This window comes from Malaclemys terrapin, chromosome 1 (assembly GCF_027887155.1).
Source record: "Malaclemys terrapin pileata isolate rMalTer1 chromosome 1, rMalTer1.hap1, whole genome shotgun sequence".
Taxonomy (NCBI): domain Eukaryota; kingdom Metazoa; phylum Chordata; order Testudines; family Emydidae; genus Malaclemys; species Malaclemys terrapin.
The window spans coordinates 38,013,662-38,037,711 of record NC_071505.1 but is presented as its reverse complement, the minus strand read 5'-3'; the positions used below and the strand labels follow the sequence as shown (position 1 = coordinate 38,037,711).

Below are 24,050 nucleotides of genomic sequence, written 5' to 3'. Positions count from 1 at the left end.
ATAGAAGAAATGGGGGTTTTGACCCTGTACTCTGCCTTGGCTAAAGCAAGCCATATTATCCTTTCTTTGGGCAGGCTGAGGAAGTCCTTTAGCATGATGTTTTGGCCTTAAAGGGAAGGACACTTGTAACATTTATTTAGTTTGTTTGTTCCCAGAATTAGAATTGGGTCCGGATTGTGCTAGATACTATACAAACACAGAGGTAGATACTGTCCCTGATCTAAAGGCCCAGTTCTGCAAGGAATTCCATTTGGATGTGAGGGTCCAGCCAAGCAGAGCCAGTAGCCGGATCAGGGCCTATATCACACTTTTGTCTGAAAATTTGTACCCACTATCATTATTATAAGACACACAAGGATGGCTAGAAGTGAAAGAGATTAGAAAATAACTTCTCTTTGTCCTCATTGTATTTCATTTGTGCATCTGACAGCACTTTATGTACTGTCATTTCCACTGTTCCCCCGTCTAGTCAATCAGTTATTATTATTATATATTATTTATATTGTAAAAGCACCTAAAATGGCCCCAATCAGGTATTAGAGCTCTAAGGTACAACACACTGTACTCATAAATAACCAAAAGATGAGCTCTGTCTCACTGAGGTTGCAATCTTGAGCACCAATTTTGCAAAAAATCAACCATGCACTTAATTATAAGTATGTGAGAGATCCTATTATCTTCAGTGGGACTTCTCACATGAGTAAAATTAAGCAGACGTGTAAATGTTCTCAAGATTGAGGTCTTGGTTTCCTCTTTTTTTGGGGTGGGTCTTTTGTCAGCAGCTCGAGAGAGAAAATATAGTTTATAAATAAGAAAATGTGATAGTAAAATCCCCATAAAAATTGGGGCTCAAGAGGACTTAGGAACAAGTGTAATGGATGAAATTACTTTTAATTCATTTTTTAAAAACTGATTAGATTTCAACTTGATGATGTCAATTCAATAACAATGCTTATAAAATTGGATTTTTGTCAGAAAAAGGGTTAGGCATCTGTGCATCACTATGTAATCCAATATTCCGGAACGTTCAAAATGGTGTGATATCTTGGTCCTACACCATTTACCATTTTTTTCATTGATTTGGAAGAAAACATAAAACAATCACTGATAAAGTGAGGTTAATTACCATTGGAACAGTTTCCCAAAGGTTGTGGAGGATTCTCCATCACTGGCAATTTTGACATCAAGATTGGAAGTTTTTCTAAAAGCTATGTTCTATTATTTTGGGGAAGTTCTAAGGCCTGTGTTATACAGGAGGTCAGATTAGATGATCACAATGGTCCCTTCTAACCTTGGAATCTATGAATCCATGAAAACATAAGTGCAAAATTTTCAGAATTTTACTACACGGTGATATCTATTTTAAACAGACATTGTCAACTTGAAAATCTAGTTAACTTCAGAACTGCTGTATGAAGCAAGTATGTTTTACTATTCATTAACCACAAGTTGAACTTCAATTGTCTTCATGTGGGAGTATAACAAGTTGATTTGGAAGTGTGTTGAATCATCATAATAAATGGATCCAGAAGATGTTGGGGCAAATTTACAAGTGCTATGCAAAATGGCTTTATGGGTTCATATGCCTGTGAAGCAATTTTAGTATACCTTTAGGTATATTTGGAGATATACTGCAAGTATACTAAATACTTTAGAACACTTATAAGGGCAAAATTTCAGGTTAAAAATAATTAGAACTATGCTAGGATGTCAGATTGTATCTGTGATTCATTTACCTTGTATGTCCTCTGATTAAGGTTATTGTCTAATTTGAGCTTCTTGCCCCAGGCTTTAAATGATTGAAATAATATGTCCATTCCTTATTCACCTCACAACCATAGTTTCTTCATTCCAAGTTTACAAAGGGTTGAGTTGTTCCAAGCTGCCAGATATCAGACATTTCTTGTTTGCTTGCTCCATCATCATATAACAAAGAATCAGCTGTGGCTGGGCTGGTGGCAAAACCACATGGAAATTATGTTCATGCTGAAAAGCAAGCCCTTGCAGATGTTTGACAGACCACCAAATTACCAGTGTCCATAATTAGCAATATTTCTATTAACAAAACACTAGGATAGAGGGTTTATAACCATAATTATAGTTATATTTCATATTCAGCCCAAATGTAGGTCGCACCTGCACTGTGGAGAAAAGTATATCTGACAGCTGTCCTGTAGTGTAGGTCAAATTACTAATTAGGAATGTAAAGAAGTGTGTGTACTCCCTAATGGTAACTGTCTAATGCAGGGTTTCTCAAACAGGGGTCGCCGCTTGTGTAGGGAAAGCCCCTGGTGGGCCGGGCCGGTTTGTTTACCTGCCCCGTCCGCAGGTCCGGCCGATCGCGGCTCCCACTGGCCGCGGTTCGCTGCTCCGGGTAAATGGGAGCTGCTGGAAGCAGCGGCCAGTAAGTCCCTCAGGCCGCGCCACTTCCAGCAGCTCCCATTGGCCCGGAGCAGCAAACCGCGGCCAGTGGGAGCCGCGATCGGCCGGACCTGCGGACAGGGCAGATAAACAAACCGGCCTGGCCCACCATGGGCTTTCCCTACACAAGTGGCGACCCCTGTTTGAGAAACCCTGGTCTAATGAGGGGAAAATAACAGAGATTATAAAGATAGCGCTTATGATGTTGAAGAATTAGTCAGAAATAAATAGGGCAGATACTTGCAGTCTCATAGTTTTGATATCAGGAGTGTCTGAGAACATTTACAGGGAGGGAATTCGACTTTTCTTCTGTCATTTCTTCCCTCTACTGACCATTTATTCTGAAACAAAATATATGTAGTCATGCAAAATCCATGCTATGAAGTATTTAAAATTATTATTTATTTGTTTACAAACAGTTTTATGATATCCTCAAAATGCCTTAAAGAACTGAAAAAAACTAACGTGAAGGGATCACTTCTCTTTACACAGCATTTTGCTTTTCCTACCACTTCTTGGGATAAATGTAATAGCCATTATTAGGGACAGCTGTAATGGAGTGGGATCTGAGAGTAATCGTGGGGGTAATTTACTGTAAAATAAAGTTGGATTTTGGCCTCTACACTACAGTTATCTCCCTTACAGCCATAAAATATGACTCTTTAATTACTATTAATGGTCAAGATCTTAGTTTTAGGTCTGATCTGAAGGAACATCTTCAGCAATATTGATCCCTAAAACCACTCTTGGGCAATTGTCAAATGCTGAGCCAAAGAGAAGAATGCATATCAGCTATGCATTGCTTGAAATTCTCCCATTCATCTGTGGAATAGGCCTTTAACCCTGGGATTTAAATTCTGGGGTCTAATAATATCAAACCTCAAGATGGTATAGCAAAAGGCCAAATTAAATTAAACTCAGAAGGAGATATTGTTGAATCCACCCAAAGGGAATATTTGTAAGACATATGAATTTTCAAGATAAAGATTCTTCTGAGTTTGTTTCATTTAATATACTATGCATAGATATTCCCTAAAATTAACTATAATAAAATATGAGAAAAAGCAATATTGTACATGGGACAGCAAGCATGTAGCATTTCCTGGAGACTTAAAGCAGATGTTATTGCTTCTGGTTGCCATTTATATTCATAGAATCATAGAATCATAGAAATGTAGGGCTGGAAGGGTCTTTGAGATGTCATCAAGTTCAGTCCCTGGCTCTCCGGCAGGACCAAGTAAACCTAGTCTATCCTTGATAGGTGTTTGTCCAACTTGTTTTTAAAACCTTCAAAGACGGGGACTCCACGACCTCCCTTGGAAGCCTATTCCAGAGTTTAACTACCCTTATAGTTAGAAAGTTTTTCCTAACATCTAATCTAAATCTCCCTTTACTTCTTGTTCTACCTTCAGTGGACATGGAGAACAATTGATCACCGTCCTCTTTATAACAGCCCTGAACATATTGGGAGACTATTATCAGGTTGCCCCTCAATCTTCTTTTCTCAAGACTAAATATGTCCAGTTTTTTTCAACATTTCCTCATAGCTGAGGTTTTCTAAACCTTTTATAATTTTTGTTGCTCTCCTCTGGGCTCTTTCCAATTTGGCCACATCTTTCCTAAATTGTGGTGCCCAGAACTGGACACAATACTCCAGCAGGGGCCTCACCAGTGCCACATAAAGCAGGACAATTATCTTCTGTGTCTTACATATAACACTCCTGTTAATATACCCCGGAGTCATATTAGCCTTTTTTGCAGCTGCATCACATTGAGGACTCATATTGTTTGTGGTTCACTATAACCCCCAAATCCTTTTCAGCAGTACTACCACCTAGACAGTTATTCCCCATTTTGTTGTTGTGCATTTGATTTTTCCTTCCTCAGTGACGTAATTTGCACTTGTCTTTATTGGATTTCTTCTTGTTGAATTCAGATGAATTCTCCAATTTGTCAAGATCATTTTGAATGCTTGCAAGCCCTCCCAGCTTGGTATCATCTTCAGATTTTATAAGCAAACACTCTACTCCATTATGCATTAATGAAAATATTGACTAGTACTGGTCTTAGGACTGACTCCCAATCAGGAACCCCACTAGATATGCCCTCCCAATTTGAGAGCAAACCATTGAAAACTACTCTATGAGTATGGTCTTTCAATCAGTTGTGCATCTACCTTATAATAAATTAATCTAGACCACATTTCCCTAGTTTGCTTAGGAGGATGTCTTGTGGAGCCATGTCAAAAGCCTTACAAAAATCAAGTTATATCACATCCTACTGCTTTCCCCCTATACACTAGGGCAGTAATCCTATCAAAGAAGGAAATGAAGTTGGTTTGGCATGATTTGTTCTTGACAAATCCATGGTGATATTCCTTATAACTAAGGCTAAGATTTTGTCATGGATATTTTTAGTAAAAATCACAGACAGGTCATGGGGGGCGGTCCCCATGCCCTGCCATGGCAGCAGGGAGCTGCAGATTTCCCCCTGACCCCCTGCGACAGCGAGGCGCTACGGGACTCCCCCTGCCCTGCTGCAGCCGCAGGGATCTGTGGGGGTCCCCCTACCCCAAGGCAGCAGAGGGGAGCTGCCAGTGTCCCCCTGCTGCCACCATGGTGGGGAGCTGCGGGGGTCCCTCAGCTCCGCCGTGGCAGTGGGGAGCTGTGGAGGTCACCCTGCCCTGTCACAGTGGCGGGGACTTGTCAGGGTCCCCCTGCCCTGCATCATCATCTGGGATGCTGCGGGGATCCTCCTGCCCCACCACAGCAGTGGGGTGCTGCAGGGAGTGGCAGGGGCCCCCTGCCCTGCGGTGGTGGTGGGGAGCTGTCCGGGTCCCCCTATCCCGTGGCAGTGGCTGGGAGCTGCCAGTGTCCTCCTGCCCCGCAGCTGTGGCCGGGAAGCTGCGGGGGTCCCTCTGCCACCTCTACTGGTGGGGACCTGTGGGATCCCCTTTTCCCTGGCAGTGGCTAGGAGCTGTGGGGTTCCCCCCCTGCCTGCAGCAGCTGGGAGCTGCAGGTACCCCCACTGCCCATGGCATCCGAGAGCTTGGGGGCCTGCTGCATTAGGCGGCGAGGGTACCGCACAGCTCCCTGTCACTGCAGGAGGCGGAGGGACCCTGTAGCTCCCAGTCGCCAGGGCTGAAGTCACGTGACTTCCACAACCTCTGTGATAACACTGTAGCCTTACTTATAACCCTCCAGGAACCTACAAATTAATTATTTGAGTCATTGTTTAATAATTTGCTCATATGAAAAGAGTGCAGCCTGGTTACTCTGTGCTGGCATGACAGATTATGAACAATCACATGTCAGATGATGCTGTCCAAGAAAAGATCTCTGGATTTTGCAGCAAATTTTTCTAATTGAAGAGCTGGCAACTAAAGCTGAATGCCATCTAGGATTCATATAGTTAAATATTAGGTAGCTCTGAAATTATGTGAACTAGGGTAAAAGGGCCTGATTTTCCACTGGTTTTACATTAGTGTATCTCCATTGAGTTCAGTGGAGTTCCAAGTGCATAAAATCAGAGTAAAGGAGTGGAGAATCAGGGCCATAGTGTTATGTATTGTGGTTACATTTGATATATACTCCTCTTCTATTTGGGGTCAAATTCAGACCCAATGTAAATGGGTACGACTCCACTGAAATCAACAGAGATGCACACATTTGCATCACGTGTCTTGTAGATCCATGATGATGGGCTTCCCCCTGCCAACAGCAGCTGCTGAAACTCCCGCTTAAAGGGAGAACCCCACAGATTAGTGGGGACTGTGCTCAGGAGATAATAATGCCTCTGAGTATTAATAGATCAGTGATTCTCTGCGTCATTGGTGGGAAGATGACGTGCCCATGTCTTTTTCCCTCCACCCCTCACCTCCCTCTGTAGGGTCAGTGTTATGGACATGGTTCATTCACCTTCCATGTGAGCAAATAAACATCCATGTGTGGAAGCTATTCTTGGCCACATACCCAAAGGGCAAATTTTAGCCCTTAGATTGTAAACTTTTTGGGGAAGGCACCTTGTCTTTTATTTGTATGGCCGGTGCCATGCACTCCTATAGTTCTGCAGAAATGATTAATATTACTAATCATTGCATTGTTATGTACTAACACAGCTAAAATGAAGTGGTGCTGCAGCATATTTGGCAAAGCCAATGTATTGCAATGGAGATTTCAGCAAATACAGCCCAGCAACTCATTCAAACAACCTCTAGGCGGGTATGTGTTAAAATTCCTCACTTCAGAACACTACTCACGTAATTGCAGATCTATATCAAAGCCTGATTAATCAGATATTCTTCACCCATGATTGCAAGACAACATCCTTTAGACAGAAAAGCATAACAAATACATGAGGGGTGAAATCAACTCCGCCTGCAGAAATCCTGACTAATCATGCTCTATGTGGTGGAGGCTAGGGGGGCTGGAGAGGTGGGAAAGAGCTGCTGAAGCCCAGCAAGTTGCATGGGATTTTGGGGCCACACGACCACCACTCAACCCCTCTTGGCTTTCCATGATAGTCTCACATAGGATTGTCAGGAGACCCAAGCAGTGATGTGTAGGAGATGCACAACTCTGAGAAGGAAAATAAAGGAAGAAATAGTCAATATGTCTTGGATGTAGAAATGTACCACTATCTACATCATGAACAAAACCTCAGCCATGATAAATATGCCCCACACTTATCACTGATTGTGAGCTTCGTGGTCCGAAGGGCAGAGAAAATCCTATAGGTATGAAATGTTTGCCCATGAATAGGAAAGCAATGGTGCCCCCTTGTGTAAAAATGACATTTAGCAGCCGCCCAGACAGTCCACCAGCCCCCATGGAATTAAATACTAAACCCAAGAGTGCCTCTAATCACAAAATAATACACTTAATGGTTGTGAGAAAGCCTAAAAGCACTGACAGTGCAGTCATGATTGGTGACTACAACTGTGGCTAGGAACTCCTTTTCCTCTCCTGAGTTGGGCAATTTGTCACTGAACTGTGACTGGTGGATATTTCCTTCCGAAGCTGCGACACCACTCAAATGTACAACCAATTAAAATGTTTTGCTATTCAGGCCTTTGATCTTCTGTCTCACTCATGATTCTTCTTATAGAAACATTGGGGTGAAATCCAGGCTCCATTGAAGTCTCCACAAAATTTTCCATTGACTTCAGTAGGCCCAGGATTTCACCTTTGGATTTTTTTGGCCATGTTTGTGATCTTCTTTAAAATGCCACATGGCCAGTCGGATTTATATATATATGTATTTTTAACATTCACAGCTGGTATTTTTAACAGTTTCTGCCGTGATGCTCCTGCCTCTTTATCTTCTACCGTATTGAAAAGCATGAAACTCTCAACAGCGATGAAGTGTGTACAGGGAAGCCAATGCTCTCTTCACTTAAGCATTAAAGCGACCCTGAATCTTGATGGTAGGCCTGCAGATTTGTTACTAAACCATTTTTGGGTTTGTTTTGCTGTTTGTTTATGGTCCTTCAGCCAGATTTTGTTCCATATTGCAGTGTTCATATCCAAGCTGAGTTGAATTAACTATATCAGTAAGATTTTATGAAACAGCGTATTTACTGCTTTACTAAAATCCAAAAGTGAAATCTTGGCCCTATGGAAGTCAATGGTAATTTTGCCATTGACTTCATTGGAACAAGGATTGCACCCCAAGTATATTACAATTAATGCTTTCCCTTCTTCCACTAAAGCAGGGATTGGCAACCTCCCCATCAGGGAAATCTGCTGGCGGGCCGGGATGGTTTGTTTACCTGCAGCATCCGCAGGTTCGGCTGATCGCAGGTGCCACTGGCTGTGGTTTGCCGTTCCAGGCCAATGGGGGCTGTGGGAAGCGGTGGCCAGCACATCCCTCGGCCCACGCCGCTTCCCGCAGCCCCCATTGGCCTGCAGCTATAATATTAGGGCCTAAAGTTGTAATTCTGTCTAAAAATAAAGTAAGAGTAATCAAGCTTTTTGGCATGAGCTATTCTTTGTAAGCCCTTGCTGTTCATGTGGACAATTCTCTGACCTTCTAGATGTTTCATGATTTTTTTCTCTCATGACTTGCTCCTTTATTTCCCCATGGTTAAGGATGCATTCCAACCAGAACATTGGTCCAAGCCCTCTGAGCTTTGGAGTGGTGTGCATTCAGATCCAGATATGGACCCTGACCTGACAAAGACTTATTCACATGCTTAACTTTGCAAACTGTGAGTCGCCTGATTAAAGTCAAGTGTGTAAATTTAAGCACCTCTGTAACTTTCCAGAGTCAAGACCTTGGATTTGAATTCTGTGGCCCAGGCCTTTTTGTGCTAGGGATGGGAGTTAAACTTATGGGATAGTAATTGCCAGGATCACTCTTCTTTACTTTTTTGAAGTAAATTTACTTTCTCCAGTCCTCCAAGACAATACTGCCCTATTTTTATGACTATTAAAATAATTGTCAATGATGTATTAATTTGCTAATTCTCTTAATATTCCAGGCTGTATATTGTCAAGTCTGGCAGATTCATATATGTTATTTTTTTTAGTATTCCCTAACCTATTCTTTATCACTAGCTATTCTGATAAGTTTTTCCTCAGTTCATAGTTGCTGAGATGTCTTTTCTTTATTTTTCTTAGTGAAGCAGGTATAAAAAAGGAATTCAGTATCATAGCTATTTTGAGGTATCATTAATCTAATTCCCCTCCTCTTTTATTAATGCATTTATTTAGGTATGACTCCTGAAAAATCTTGTGATTAACTTAAAGTTAATGGGACTACTCATGTGCTTAAGGTTAAGCATGTGCATAAAGGTTTGCAGGATCAGTGCTTTAATTCCTAGCAATTGTTACCCCCTATGAAAATAAGGACATATATATGTATGACCTTATTTTGACATTCAGATAAAGCTCTGTATCTTGCAAATGGAAGGAAACCCTATGAATGCACTGCAAGTTTTGTAGTTTAGTTTTTGTTTTGGTAAGATGTTGAAGCATCAGCCTTTTAAAACATATTTAAAAATTAATTTCAGAAAATATTCGTGGTCTGGAAATCTGTTCTCTCTCAGTGGAGATGCAGCACTCTCAGTGTGTGAATGTGAGATTTTCTAGAAAAACAAGCAACAAGCTTCTTGGAAGGAAGGTAGGCTCCCTCTTTTTGATTTGCTTAGCATAAAAATATTGTGAGCCTTTGGAGGAAAAAAAAACAAGAATACATTCAATGCCTCTCTTTTCTTCATCCCACAATTGACTTTGCCAAACTGTGTACATGATGATTATACTTCTATGATGTTACCTTAAAAACTACTGACTGGAGAGTATGACTCAAATTGCAACACTTTTTATAACATATAGACTCCCTTCTTTACCACCTTTAATAATTGCTTCATTTATCATTTTGCAAGAGGTAGTGCGCTTTACAGAGGCTGGTTTGAAAACATGAGCTTTCATTTTGTGCCAGTGCGTGCCATTTTGAACCTGCAATTGCTTATGGAACACGTCACTTAGACATCTAAGTATGTGTGTATTAGTTATTTACCTTAAAATGGTCAGGTGGTATCAATTTCAACTGCAAAATAAATTGCAGGGCCAGACTGAATCCAGAAGTAGTATCTTTGAAAAATCTGACCTACTATGTGGAAAACAAGATGATTTTTTTATTTTAATGACTGGTAGCTTATAGCTTTTTATTAATATCACAAACATGTTCTTTCTTGTGCATGTGTATATGCTGTGAAAGGACCATATTGCCTCATGATAAGTGAAATGAGGTCTCTTTCATCAAAATAGTGTTTCGCTCCTCTCACTGTAATATTATCCACTGATCAAACACGCCTAAGTGCAGCATTCAGTTGGCCAGGAACTGCCTATAACATTGAAATTGAGGTAAATTTTCTGTCACTTCCCAACAGCTTTTCTTGGCTTACATCCAGTAAATAGAACTGGAGACCTCAATTGATCCTTACTTCCCTCAATTCCATGCCACAGACTGAAAATGAATAACTCCTGGATGAAATTAATGTAATTATTGTAATTTTTTACCTCTAATACATGTGTAAGAGAGTCTGAAATCTGAGAAACAACTAATGACCTTTTAGAGGCCTCTGAAGGAAAGGTCAGATTTCACACTACAATTTGTTCTGCCAGCAATGACTTAACCAGATGTATATATCCAATATCAAAATCTAGCTCAGTTTGGATCAGAAATTATGACACTCTTGGAAATCTCTTCTGAAAATAATGTCTGGGGTTTTTTTTTTACATTATTCTCAATCATATGATCTCTAAGAATGTATAGTGTTGTTGTAAACAGAAGCCAGTTTGAACAAAAGTGACCCATTGCTTAGACCTGTGATATCGTGTATCTTATATGTTCTGGAAGTTATGGAAAAACTTGATTTTAAATGCATGTTTTAAACAGGTGCATGTGCAGTTTAATTGCTTTGAAGTCAATGTAGCACAACACATCTATGTGACCATGAAAACAATACCAAATTACTGTGAAGTCAAGTTGAGTCAGGAGTACTATGTTGAAGGTAGGAAATGATCTTTAAAGTGACGTTTCAGAAAATAACACTTATATAACTTATACCAGATCTTCTGCTGGTATAAATCTGCCTAGTCCCATCTGAGTCAGTGTGCCTGGGATGATTTACACCAGCTGAGCATCCATTCAGCCCTATATTTTAATGATTTTGTTAGGTGTACACAAAATGGAGTCTCAAAGTTCACACACAAAAGTGTGTTTGCAAAACTGCAATCACAAAAGTATCTGCAAGAACTGCAGTTGTGCTAGTTAAATTGTCTTTGAATGTTAGGGTGACCAGATGTCCTGATTTTATAGGGACAGTCCTGATTTTTGGAGCTTTTTCTTATATAGGTTCCTCTTACCCCCAGTCCCGATTTTTCACACTTGCTGTCTGGTCACCCTACTGAATGTGCAGTTACCCTATTTCATGTTCAGTCCTGAGGGCGCTGTTACACAACTGCTCTGCCCCTTGACCTGGGGCTCTAGTACCTTTTGAAAGTTTGGCTCAAAGAGTAATTTTTAACATTAGATGTAAACAGTTTATTAAAAAATATATTCAAAGATTAGAATAAGCCCTTTTGGGAGATTGTACGTAGAAATTCAGAAGAAATGCACAGGGCTTTCTAGGGAAGCTTTTTGTTTTCAATTAATGTTCTGATCTACTACTTGTTTCTGTATATACAGGTATGATAGTAATAGTTCCAAACTATTTAAAGCACAGTGCATGCTACTTGTCTATAAAACTGATAGATGACATTTCACAGATTTTATTATATCCTGTTATGTGTTGCCATAAATTAGGTCTGTCAATTAATCGCAGTTAACTCATGCGATTAACTCAAAAAAATTAATCGCTATTAAAAATACTAATCACAATTAATCGCAGTTTTAATCGCACTCTTAAACAAAAGAATACCAATTGAAATTTATTAACTATTTTGGATGTTTTTCTACATTTTCAAATATATGGATTTAAATTACAACACAGAATACAAAATGTACACTGCTCACTTTATATTATTTTTATTACAAATATTTGCACTGTAAAAATGATAAAAAAATAGTATTTTTCAATTCAAGTAGAAGTACCTCATACAAGTACCATAATGCAATCTCTTTATCTGAACATGCAATTTACAAATCTAGATTTTTTTTGTTACATAACTGCACTCAAAAACAAAACAATGTTAAACTTTAGAGCCTACAGGTCCACTCAGTCCTACTTCTTATTCAGGCAATCGCTAAGACAAACAAGTTAGTTTACATTTACGGGAGATAATGCTGCGGTGTCTTACTTACAATATCACCTGAAAGTGAGAACAGGTGTTCACATGGCACTTTTGTATCCAGCATTGCAAGGAATTTATGTGCCAGATATGCTACACATTTGTATGCCCCTTCATGCCTTCAGCTACCATTCCAGAGGATATGCTTCTATGCTGATGACACGTGTTAAAAAAACAATGCGTTAATTAAATGTTGACTGAACACCTTGGGGGAGAATAGTATGTCTCCTGCTCTGTGTTTTACCAGCATTCTGCCATGTATTTTATATTAGAGTAGTCTCGGATGATGACCCAGCACATGTTGTTCGTTTTAAGAACACTTTCACTGCAGATTTGACAAAATGCAAAGAAGGCACCAATGTGAGATTTCTAAAGATAGCTACAGTACTTGCATGAGGTGAATTGAAAAATACTATTTCTTTTGTTTTTTACAACACAAATATTTGTAATAAAAATAAATATAAAGTGAGCATTGTACACTTTGTAATCTGTATCAGAGCGGTAGCCGTGTTAGTCTGAATCTGTAAAAAGCAACAGAGGGTCCTGTGGCACCTTTGAGACTAACAGAAGTACTGGGAGCATAAGCTTTCCCGGGTAAGAACCTCACTTCTTCAGGTGAGGTTCTTACCCACGAAAGCTTATGCTCCCAGTACTTCTGTTAGTCTCAAAGGTGCCACAGGACCCTCTTTTGTATTCTGTGTTGTAATTGAAATCAATATATTTGAAAATGTAGAAAACATCCAAAAATATTGAAATAAATGGTATTCTATTATGGTTTATCAGTGCGATTAATCGTGCTATTAATCACAATTAATTTTTTTAATCGCTTGACAGCTCTACCATATATATAAAACCTTGGGATGTTTAGCAAACATTTCAATTTCATGTTACATTACCTCACTTTTTATTGCATGAGAAATATAGTGTGTGAACATAAATGAAAAACAGTTATTAGATAGCCCTATTTGATACCACATTACATGGAAGAAGGAACAAAGATATACACTGGAAAATTGCTCCTGGCATTGTATGAGAAAAAGACAGCAAAAGACTTCTCCAGTTTTGATTTAGCCAAAAAAGCTAAGTCTAGGAAGCAACCTTGGAGATGTATAAAGCTAGCTAAGTGCATGTTTAAATCAATCCTTAAGACTCTAATTTCTGACCGCATATTATCTGCCAGGGTCTAAACTGACCTTTATGTCGGGCAAACTACCTAGGAAATAAATAATGTATTTCTTATAACAATAAGCCTAAGAGGAAATCAGCATGAAAAATGTTCACAAATATTTACATTAGACAAATTATGTTGGGAAACTATTGGTGTTTTTTTCAAGGGAGGAATGACTTACATTAATTGCAGGTAACAATGGATAAAAAAATGTGGTGTAATAGCCCAGACTGCAAATTTGTTTAAGGTTCTCATGAACATTTGTAGTGAGAAAAGGTCAAAACTGGCAAGATAACTTCCTTAATACTAGTGTGAAGTGATCAGTGGGTGAGAAGGAAGGAAGCATTTTGTGTGCCATTATCTTTTATGACTTTGTACTGGACATACACGTTCTTCCTTCAAAAACAAACAAACCAACAAACAGAACAAGGAGATGAGCCTCAAGTGCATTAGAGCAATTTCCTTTTAGGAGGTGCGCAGAACTATGGTGATGAAAGACATAAATTACCCAGATAGAGAGGCTTCTTGTAGATGTATAGTTATCTCAGCACTGCTGAAAACTCTTGTTCTATATTTTGCAGATTGCAGGAACAATGATGTGGGAAAACATATTCCAGTCTGTTTTGGTGAGCTGAGCATCATTGGACATGCATCATATTGTCATTGTGCTTGTACAGTTGCATACAGTCAAGCAATGCAAGATGGATAAATATTTTACTGCTGCCAAGTATTCCAATGGACCATTCCCTGTTATATTTCTATACTTGTATATCTATAATATCTTCTGCATTTCCAACTGCTATCAACAAAAGTTATAGAACTGGTAGAGCATGGGGTATTCTGCCAAATGTAAGGTTTTGGGAATATTGATTTGGAAACCGTAGATAGATAAAAAAGTGGGGTTAACACTTGGTTTAATATTAAATCTTACACACTCTGTCATTCTCACACACACAGGTTTGGCCTCCAGGTATACACTCAGAGACCTCTGCTGCAGCCTTTAACCAGCATGGGAGTATTCCTACTGACATCAGTTACATTTATAGTGACTATTGCTGGAGTACGCACATGTGTACGGACTACAGGAAAGGTCCCTTTCTACTTAAAGGGATATAGCCAATTTAAAAAAAAACATGCTGAATATTTTTCTACCTGTTATTGTTACAAGTAACACTTAGGATGGTTATAACTGGAAGAGATTAGGGAAAAACCCAGCATTTTCTGTGATTTTTCAGTTTGAACATTTGACAGAACTTTGTATACAGCTAGGTTCACAATTTCCTCTATATTGTCAATTAGTCAATTTCTCCTGTTATTGGGGTGGATCTTTCACACAGCAAGAGGGGAAAGAAAGACATTTTTAAAATGAGCACCCGCAACTCCCTGTAAAGTCTTATGGTAGATCCACATGGCAAGGGATCTCTTGCATGTTTATCTACCACAGTTAGTATATTAAATTGTTCTATACTTTCAGTGTGGTTAATGCATGTTTATAAAATAATTATTTCCCCCATGGCATAACCCTGTGTCAAGTGCTATATGATCATGTAAACAAAGAACTTACCATATAATGCCATTACCAACGAAAAGGGCGGCAAGAGTTTAGCATATGCTTGCTCCTTAAAGGGCAATGGAAAGTTAGTCATATGTGCACAGTGAATAAAGTTGAATGAAAACCACATGTGCCAACAATGCCCATTTGCTTCAAAGTGTAACTTTATAGAGAGAGAGCTTAAAGGGGCAGTGTCAAGGCTGATAGGCTTAAAAAACACCCTACTGAGGGTAGACCTGCTTTTAAATTTTTATCCTTTGAAGTGTGTCTATTCATTTCCACCTCCGTAGCCCTCCACCACCCACCACCACCAAAAACTGCATGTCCTTCCTTCTCACTATTTTCAATAGGTGGTCAGCGTCTTGTAGAATATGTGGTGGATAGTGTGGAGTTTATCAATGCCATTCCTCAAATGAATGAATGGACACAAATGATTGGAAGACCAAAGCTACAACTTTAGGCTGAACAATGTAACACAATGAATAATGAAAAGCAGCAGGCAGGATGTCCTTGTTAAATTCCAATATAACTGGTTCCTGATGCAACAGCAAAGTCCCTATGCCCCGACTATAGCTAAGCGAAATTTGGAATGTCTGTCCATCCAGAAAGCCAAAAGTCAACATTTGGTTTTGTCCTTGTGACAAAAAGTAGAAATTTTGAAATTTTTTGCAGAACAGAAATTCTGAAAAATTGTGATCTGTATCAAATTGTGAAAGTATCAAAACTGTTTCATTCTAACATTTTTGATCAAAAGAAAACATTTTTGACATTCCCCAAATTGAAATGTTTTGTTTTAGTTTATTGAACTGAAGAAGCACATAGTGGCGCATTGCCTTATGGCAGTTGTTGTTTGGGAGCCTGGTGCCCCATTCTTTCCTATAGGCTAGGTTCCCTGGCCATCCCTCCCATGATCACCTAGAGTCATGTGACTCCTCTGATGTACCAGGCAGCTCAGTCAGAGGGAAATCTGCATTGCATTATGGGAGATGAAATCCTCTGGGGAGCCCAGCCCATCAGAGAGATAGCGATCAGAAATATAACTCTCATAAGGCAGTGTGCTGATAGGGAAATGTAGTTCAATGTTTTGTTGAACTGATTTGAAACTAAATGTTTCAGATCAGTTCAACAAAACAAAATATTCTGATTTGGGTCAAACTGACCCAAATAAAAATATTTCATTTATATTTTCCTGACAATTTTTTTTAATTAAAATTTTCTCATGGGAAAATTTGGATTTTGTGAAAACTGCATTTTTCTGTTACCTAATTTTTCTAATGGAAAATTCCCAACCTGCTCTAGTGCCAACTACAGGCTGCAAAGGTTCTACAGAGGAATCTAAGCCCTATTTCAGTTGATTGTTTGGTTCCTTAGATGATAGTACAGTCTGTAACACATTCTAGTGCCAGAACTGAGCCATTGTGCAAAATCATCATCCCACAAGCCATGTAGCAGACTGATGCTGCTACAACAAATATTTCTCTTCTCAATGGAATGTGCAGCTTTGACAAAGACCACAAGGGGTATACTTAGGAGTTAGTCAAAGAAAATTTTAGACTGAGTATCCGGAAAAAGTTCATTGTGCCGCCACTCTGCTCACTATGCTCCCACTCATATGCTAATATTCGCAAATATACATTAAAAAACAGACTTCTGTGCCTCTTGGACCATAGTTGCAAGGGCAGGGAAGATTTCTAGTTAGACCACCATAGAAGACCACACAGCTAGACTGAAATTAATCTTCCCAACAGCCAGCTCTCCTGTCCTGTGGAGGTTTGGCAATAAAAGATTTTGTTCCGAGAGTCAAACATGTTTTTGGCCTAAGAGAAAGCTGCACGTCTTTTTTAAAATTAATATTTTCTAGCCACATAATCAGTTTCAGGAGAGATAGGCAGGGGGAACAACACATGACTAGATTCTTCAAGTTCTAGAATTTACAGATGGAAATGCTGTTAAGGTACAGTTAACTGCTATCTTGGCCTGATAACTGTTAATGTCAGTTAAAAAAATTAAACTGGATGGCTCTGAACTTCAATCTCATGAAAATCATTAAGTAGCATAAAAGAAGAGGATATTTATGTGGACCTAAATATATATTGAATGAATATGTATCAATATGAGGGGGAATACTCATACAAAAAATCAGTGTTGATTGACAACGTAACTAGGAACTGATGTATAATAACTTAATGTGTTTATTTTTTCTTATCTCAGCTGGGAAGTTGGATTATAATGTGGACAGGGCGAGGAAAACCATATCTGTGAATGTATCAGACTTTCTTCAAGACCAAGACTATTATGTTCGTTTATGTCACAAATGGTTTACCTGTGAAGACGTGGGGTCATTTGCTTTGGTGAGTAAGAATTTATTACAGGCTGGGGCTATTTTCTTCTTGAATTTAGTGGGACTACTCACATGAGTAATGTTGCTCATATGTATGTATTTGTACGATCTGGCCTAATATTTTTATATGTAGTTTCATTGAAAGCCAGCTACTGGATAGAATTACTGGACTCACCATTTTCTATTTAATTTCAGATAAAAGGGAAGGAGTCTTTGAAGTCAACTTCCTTGCAATATTCCCAGTTACTGCCTTGTCTCTGCATTGAGGTAAAATATTTTGATAACCTTCAGCATCTATCCCAGCCTTAAATAAAGGAGATCACTAAAAGTGCATCATTCCTGCCAATCTCTTTACAGCAAATTCTGTAGTATGAATGGCCAGATTCTGAGCCATGATAAGCAAATCAATGAGAGTTGTGGGTGCTTAGCAACTGTGGCTATTGGAGTCTATGTCTCTGAGCCTGCAGACACTTATATTCATAGATTCCAAGGCCAGAAAGGACTACTGAGATCATCTCATCTGACCTCCTGTATAACACAGGCCAGAAAACTTTCCCCAAATAACTCCTATAGCAGATATTTTAGAAGAAACATCCGATCTTAATTGCAAGTGCTGAAGAATCCGTCACTACTCTTGGTAAATTGGCCAGTGGTTAATTATCCTCATGTTAAAAATATGTGCCTTATTCCCAGTCTGCAATTGTATAGTTTCAACTTGCACACATGCTTAAATAATGAAGCCAGTGGGACTACTCACATGCATATGTGTTTGCAGGATCAGGATATAAGTGTTCAATTGGTTACCAGCAAAAAGGTCTAGGGTCTATCCTAAACTCATTGAAGTCAATGGCCAAACACCCGTTGACTTCAACTTGAGTAGGTTTGAGGCCCAAAATGTATAAATCAACAGTGTTACATATTAGAAATGATATTGTGTCATTTCAGGAATTTAAAAGAGTTTGCCACTAATAAAACTTAAATTGGAATGTCAAGTAAATGAAATGAAAATCAAACATAAACTTTCGATTATGGAAAATCTGAAAGAAAACCAGAATAATCCAACAGCTGTTGTGACACATCTCTGTGGCTGGATTGTTTGGATGTGTTCTGACTTTGAATATGTGGGTTGAACTGCCTCAAAAATAGCAGATTTGAGAATATAATTGACTAGCTAATGGCAATTCTTTGGGTTGCAGGGTTGGTCGGCGATCCCAGATGCAAGGAGGACACAACTTTGCCCTTTTAAAAATGGCAAGTAGATTGTAACTATTGCGTGGCTGAGTATTTATTAGTCAGTTCCTGACATGTACCATCTCCTTAAATGTGCTTGTATATAAAATGACACTGCTTGGATTGCTGCATTTTAAGAAGTGACAGTTTTTATTTGTAATACAGAAAATAATTCTTAAAATGAGGTATTACTATGTATATTTTTCATCAGATTTTTTTCTAATATGCCAAATTGTACTCTCAGTTTACACCAATATAAATGCTAGGTAACTCTATTGATATCAAATGGTGTAAATGGGAGCAGAAATTGGCCCTATTAGTATAATTTTTGTTTCTTAATTCAAGCACAAGGAGACCAGAATGAAACAACAGCTTGGAGCTCAGCTTTGGGAAGGGTTCATGAAGAAAGTAGACTTTAAGGAAGTATTTGAAGGCAGGGGTCTGGCAGACAAGAAGGAGGAGGCTGTTGCCAAAGGAAAAGGGTGGATAAAGGAAGGGGAAGAACTGAGTGTGGGAGTGGTTAATAGGGAGGATCAGAGGAAACCTGAGTGGGAGTAGGAGATGACATGAAGGAAAGCGTGTAGAGGTTTAAAGGTTAGAGTAAGGAGCTTGAATCTGGTGCATTAATAAATAGGAAGCCGATAATAAATGTAAGATTATTTGCAGACTGTGAGCCTGATTACAAACCTCTTCCTTGGGTGAGCAGTTACTCACACAGGTAGTTCCATTGAAGTCACAATCTGGCTTGGGGGAGTGGTAACAACTGAAAGTGAAATAGGTTTTCAGTGTTTTGTGTGGTGAAGGGTTTCTGTCCTGCAGGAAAATTCTCATACTTCAACATATGCTTTTATCTCAAACCAGGACAAAAAGTCAGAATACACAAACTCTTGGCAGAACAAATAGTTCTGAAAGGTTTTGATTAGGAAATATCAAAATGTTTTGTTCTAAGTCAATTCAGCATTAAACTGTGTGCACCTCAGCCACTGCTGCACCTCATGGGAAGTTGTAGTTTGGGTACCACATGCCCCCATTCTCCCCTATAGGCTGGGCTTCTCAACCAAACTACATCTCCAGTGATGCTGGGTAGTACTTGTGTTCACCTTTTTGTGAACATTCAAATGACTTAGTTTTACTGGTGCACCTTACTTGCAGAAAAGTAATTTCCTTTTATTATTAGGTATTAGACAAATCCGAATTTCCAAATTGCTTGCATGAGTATTTGCAGAATTACAATTTTAAATCTGCATGCTGGAAATTCTTCCACATTCATCCAAACAGGGAACAAAACCAATCACAATTAATTAAGACAGCTCCAGTTTTCAACAGTGAGTATTCAGTACACCGTTTGCAAACCATAAAATACAGAAACAAACCTCAAAACCAAAAAATAAGTTGAATAAATCTGTGAAATTGCAGTCCGCTTGTGATGTTCGGGGAAGAGAAAAAGAAGCTAATTATGCAGATCGGTTTACTTGTGGGAATTATTCACTTAGTTCTAATAATTATTCAGAACCCTAGAACTCCACCTCCTAGTTTGAGTTTATTTGCTCTCTCTATATAGTGAGTCTAATTTGCCACTACCATGCCCTCTCGCATAGTCTCTTACAGTTACAAAGTCAGTGAAAAATGCTACCATTCTGATTGAGCCAAGGTTGCATGGATGGAAATGATTACCCAAGAGGCCGGGGAATAGAGAATCTGGCCCTTAGGTTTTATTTTAAGTGCTGATGCATGAATCTTTGGTTTCAGTATCAATTAGATTAATTTCATTAACCTCAAATAATGTTTCTACTGTTTGTGCACAGATACAAAGGCACTGTGGGATAACATTGTATATAATCCAGCCACACAAACACTAGCCTGGGAACCAGCCTGTCCTGTGCACGTCACTGTTAACCTGTGCAGGTTAACAAAGTCGAATGACCAATGTGTAGATCTACAAAACTCATCAACTACAGCTCCAGAGAAAGTAAGCTTTATATAGTATCTTTAGGACTGTAAGACTAAGGGTAATATCCTAAATCCAATGCGTAACATAAGTAGCTAGGATATGGAATAAGGGCAGTTGCAAATACTTGGTTTTGGTCTATCCTATCTACACAGGTTCTTATACACCACACAGCTTGTTATTGTATAATAACAGCATGAGTTATTCAGAGAACTGAATACATGCTGTTGATAAAATGGTTCATGGTAGAAATTCTTGTGAACCTAGAATTTTTTGCTAAAAGAACAAGTTTTTTGTTTCCTAAAATAACTGTGGCTTGATTTTCATGTACAGTAAAGCCCCTTTACATCACACTGGCAGTGTCATGGCACCTTAGCATTAGCGCAATTACATTTGTCCCCACTTTAAGGTCCCGTTCCACTCCCAGACTGGTGTAAAGCACCTTAGTGTAAACAAGAATCAGGCTCATTGGTTTTTGTGGGTATTGAAATTGTGGGCCGCGTCAGCCTTTCTGAAAAGTTATTTTCCGAACTAAGAGATAATTTATAACATAGCAGGTGTTGCCAACTCTTGTGCTTTAATCACGAGTCTTGTGATCGTGAGTGCTTTTCCTAAAGCCCCAGATTCTGGATTCATATGGTTAGATGAGAATCTCAGCTTTCATTTTTTTTAAAAAGTAAGGTTCTATCTCTGATGGTTGTGGAGAAAAGCTTGAAAATGTGACACCCAAAGACTGTAACACCAGAAGGCAAATAAAAAGAACTGCAAATTCTTAATTTTTAAAAGTCTCCTAATTGTTAAGCCAATTGTATGATTATTTGGGGACCAATTCATGATTTTTTAATATTTGGAGTTGGCAATACTGAAACTGGAAGGCTGAAAGGATTTGAACTCCTGGCCAGGTGGTTAGTGACTACTCAGCCTTTACCATTGTCCTGATGTCAAGCTTTTAATAAAGCCCTGATCCACAAACACATGCATGCTTAATGTCACACATGTCAGTAGTCCAAGTGGGACTTCTTGTGTGCTTACAACTAAGTACATGCATAAGTCTTTGCAGAATCAAGGCCTAAGTTTGCTATTCTTGATAATTGTCATGTAAAATTACCCAGCATTCAAACAGACAATGGATTTGCCACCAGAAGATGAATACTAAAATAAAAATGCCCTTGTGAATTTTGTATTTTCACTTAACTCTTTTCCCATTGTTGCTATTGGGCTAATTTTAATGTTCAAATGCAGGGTTCATTTTCCCCCTTTTTTCCTTTCTCTTTTCTTTATAAAGGGATTTGAGCTGAGTTGTGGACATGGTCTGAGTATAGAAGTGCAGCCAATGACATTCTTCACATTGTCCTTGAACTGTCTACAGCATAGAAACCAAACTTAGGTCATAAACTGCAAGCCAGGGGGGAGGGATAGCTCAGTGGTTTGAGCATTGGCCTGCTAAACCCAGGGTTGTGAGCTCAATCCTTGAGGGAGCCACTTGGGGGTCTGGGGCAAAATCAGTACTTGGTCCTGCTAGTGATGGCAGGGGGCTGGACTCAATGACCTTTTAAGGTCCCTTCCAGTTCTAGGAGATGGGATATCTCCATTATTATTATTATTATTATGTTACTTGGGCACAAAACCCTTACTACATGAGCACTTCCATTGGTTTCAATAGGATTACTCACATGAGTAAGGATCACTCACTCACTTGAATGAGCCTTTGAAGGATGTGGCCCTTGAAAAATAACTGAGGCCCTGATTCAGAAAAGTATCCCTTTTCTGGAAGGGCACTTAAGCACATGCTGAACTTTAATCATGTGCTGAAGTCCTAATTGAAGTCAGTGGGACTTCATCACATGCTTGAAGTTCAACAGATGATTATGTGCTTTCTTGAATGGGGATGGGCTTAAACACAGGGTCCATACAGAAGAGCATTTAAACATGTGCGTAAGTGTTTTGCTGAATAGGGATGGCCTGCTGAATCAAGGCCTGAAACAACAAGAGCTGTGTAATCGGTTTGTTATTGAATTAAAGAAAGCAAGTCATTACCAAATCAATTAGGTTTAGATTTAATTGGTCATATTCTCCTATTGTTTGCACCAAATCCCATTGACATCATAGGGAGTCCTGTTTAATTATGAGGGTAGAGTATGACCATAGTATAAAACATACTATAAAAAATTTAACTACATTTCACTTCAAAATTAATTAATTGTTTGTAATGTGTTTTGAAAATGAGAAGTGCTAACCATGTGCTAGGTATTACCAGATTAAATCCTGGTACCTTTATTCAGTGAAAACTCCTATTGAAGGTAGTGATTGGCCCATTATAATTATTAAATTACTTTATGTGATTAACTGATTGACACATTTTAAAAAAAGAAAACACCTTCAGGTCCTTTTCTAATGCATCAATTGTACAAGTGGTTTGTTCTTTCTGTTGATACTGGTTCGTAAACCTGACTAATTCTGTGCACTCTCTTTTCAAGCAGGTAAAATATTCCCGCGTAGACACTCATCCAAGACTTTGCATGAAGGTAAATTGCTTTTTTTTGTAGATTAACCATTTACACCATTCCTCCTCATTGTGCAGGTATCAACTACAAAAGATGCATCACTAATAATCTTTTAGAAGGATACTCTTTACCTTATAACCCATGAAAAGACAATAGGAATAAGAAATATTAGAATATTAGAAATATTTAGAAATATTTAAAATCTAATATTAGAAATATTAGAATAGGAGGATGTGTTATGGAAGTCAATAAAAATGTCAGATATGAAAAATGGCTCATATGGGACCATATTGTGGCATCAATTTTTTTATTTTAATGGGCTTTAAAGCTGATGGCATAACATGGCTAATAGAGATGTGCTTTCACAATATGGCAAATTTGAGAATGAGAAGACATAGATAAAAAGCAATGTATATTACCATTCATTTGCTCTGTTTTCCTTGCTGCTAAGGAGAAGGACTTCAGTACCTATTCCTGCCACCAAAACTGAAAATAAAATTCAGGGCCTGATTCTCCATTGCCTTGTGTAGTCATGGACACCTGGGCAAAGTGGGTGTGCAGCTCTGTGCTTTTGTTTGGGTAGTATTTTACACAGACTTTGCACAGATGTAAATCGCTAGGCAAGGTGGAAGGCAGTGGAAAATCAGGCATACAGAATTCAAGACTCATCTCATTCATGCTGGTGCAAATTGGCAGTAACTCTGTGGGAATCAGTGGAGATACACCAATATCAAAGTAATGGAAGTGAGGTCAGAATCAGGCCCTCAAAGCCAGTATTCCAAGTGTTCAACTGCAGATGAGAGAAATAGCCCTTGAGACACTCAAAATACCAAAACTTCAGACTCAGTGTCTCTCCAACCCGCATAAGAATTTCATAGGAAAAGCTGAACCAAATTACATTAAATCACATGACTATTTGCCTAGTGTTCACCTGAGTCCACAACCAAGTATGGCTTTGTTGGATTCTATATCTGCACAGGAAAAGTTTACAGACCTTATCGTGGACCTGGTCTGACTTTTGAGTTTGCAGTGAAATATAAAATGAGGTGTGGTTGGATGTGTTTCCGGTATCATCACGAACATTTACCATAT

The 24,050-nt window shown here is 38.9% G+C and overlaps 1 protein-coding gene across 4 annotated transcripts in view; it reads left to right on the top strand.

Moving 5' to 3' along the window:
- The window catches only part of IL17REL (interleukin 17 receptor E like), a 64,102-nt gene that overhangs the window by 26,200 nt on the left and 13,852 nt on the right, over positions 1-24,050 (top strand). The window contains exons 3-11 of one of the 4 annotated variants that reach the window (XM_054021911.1): positions 7,697-7,846; positions 9,434-9,543; positions 10,822-10,936; positions 13,965-14,009; positions 17,147-17,286; positions 17,472-17,543; positions 18,473-18,527; positions 20,312-20,475; positions 22,935-22,979. In XM_054021911.1, coding sequence (XP_053877886.1) covers positions 7,697-7,846; positions 9,434-9,543; positions 10,822-10,936; positions 13,965-14,009; positions 17,147-17,286; positions 17,472-17,543; positions 18,473-18,527; positions 20,312-20,475; positions 22,935-22,979 — 896 coding nt within the window. Of the gene's footprint in view, positions 1-7,696; positions 7,847-8,475; positions 8,630-9,433; positions 9,544-10,821; positions 10,937-13,964; positions 14,010-17,146; positions 17,287-17,471; positions 17,544-18,472; positions 18,528-20,311; positions 20,476-22,931; positions 22,980-24,050 lie in introns of those variants that run through there. The other 3 variants (XM_054021904.1, XM_054021918.1, XM_054021926.1) reach the window with 3 other exon arrangements.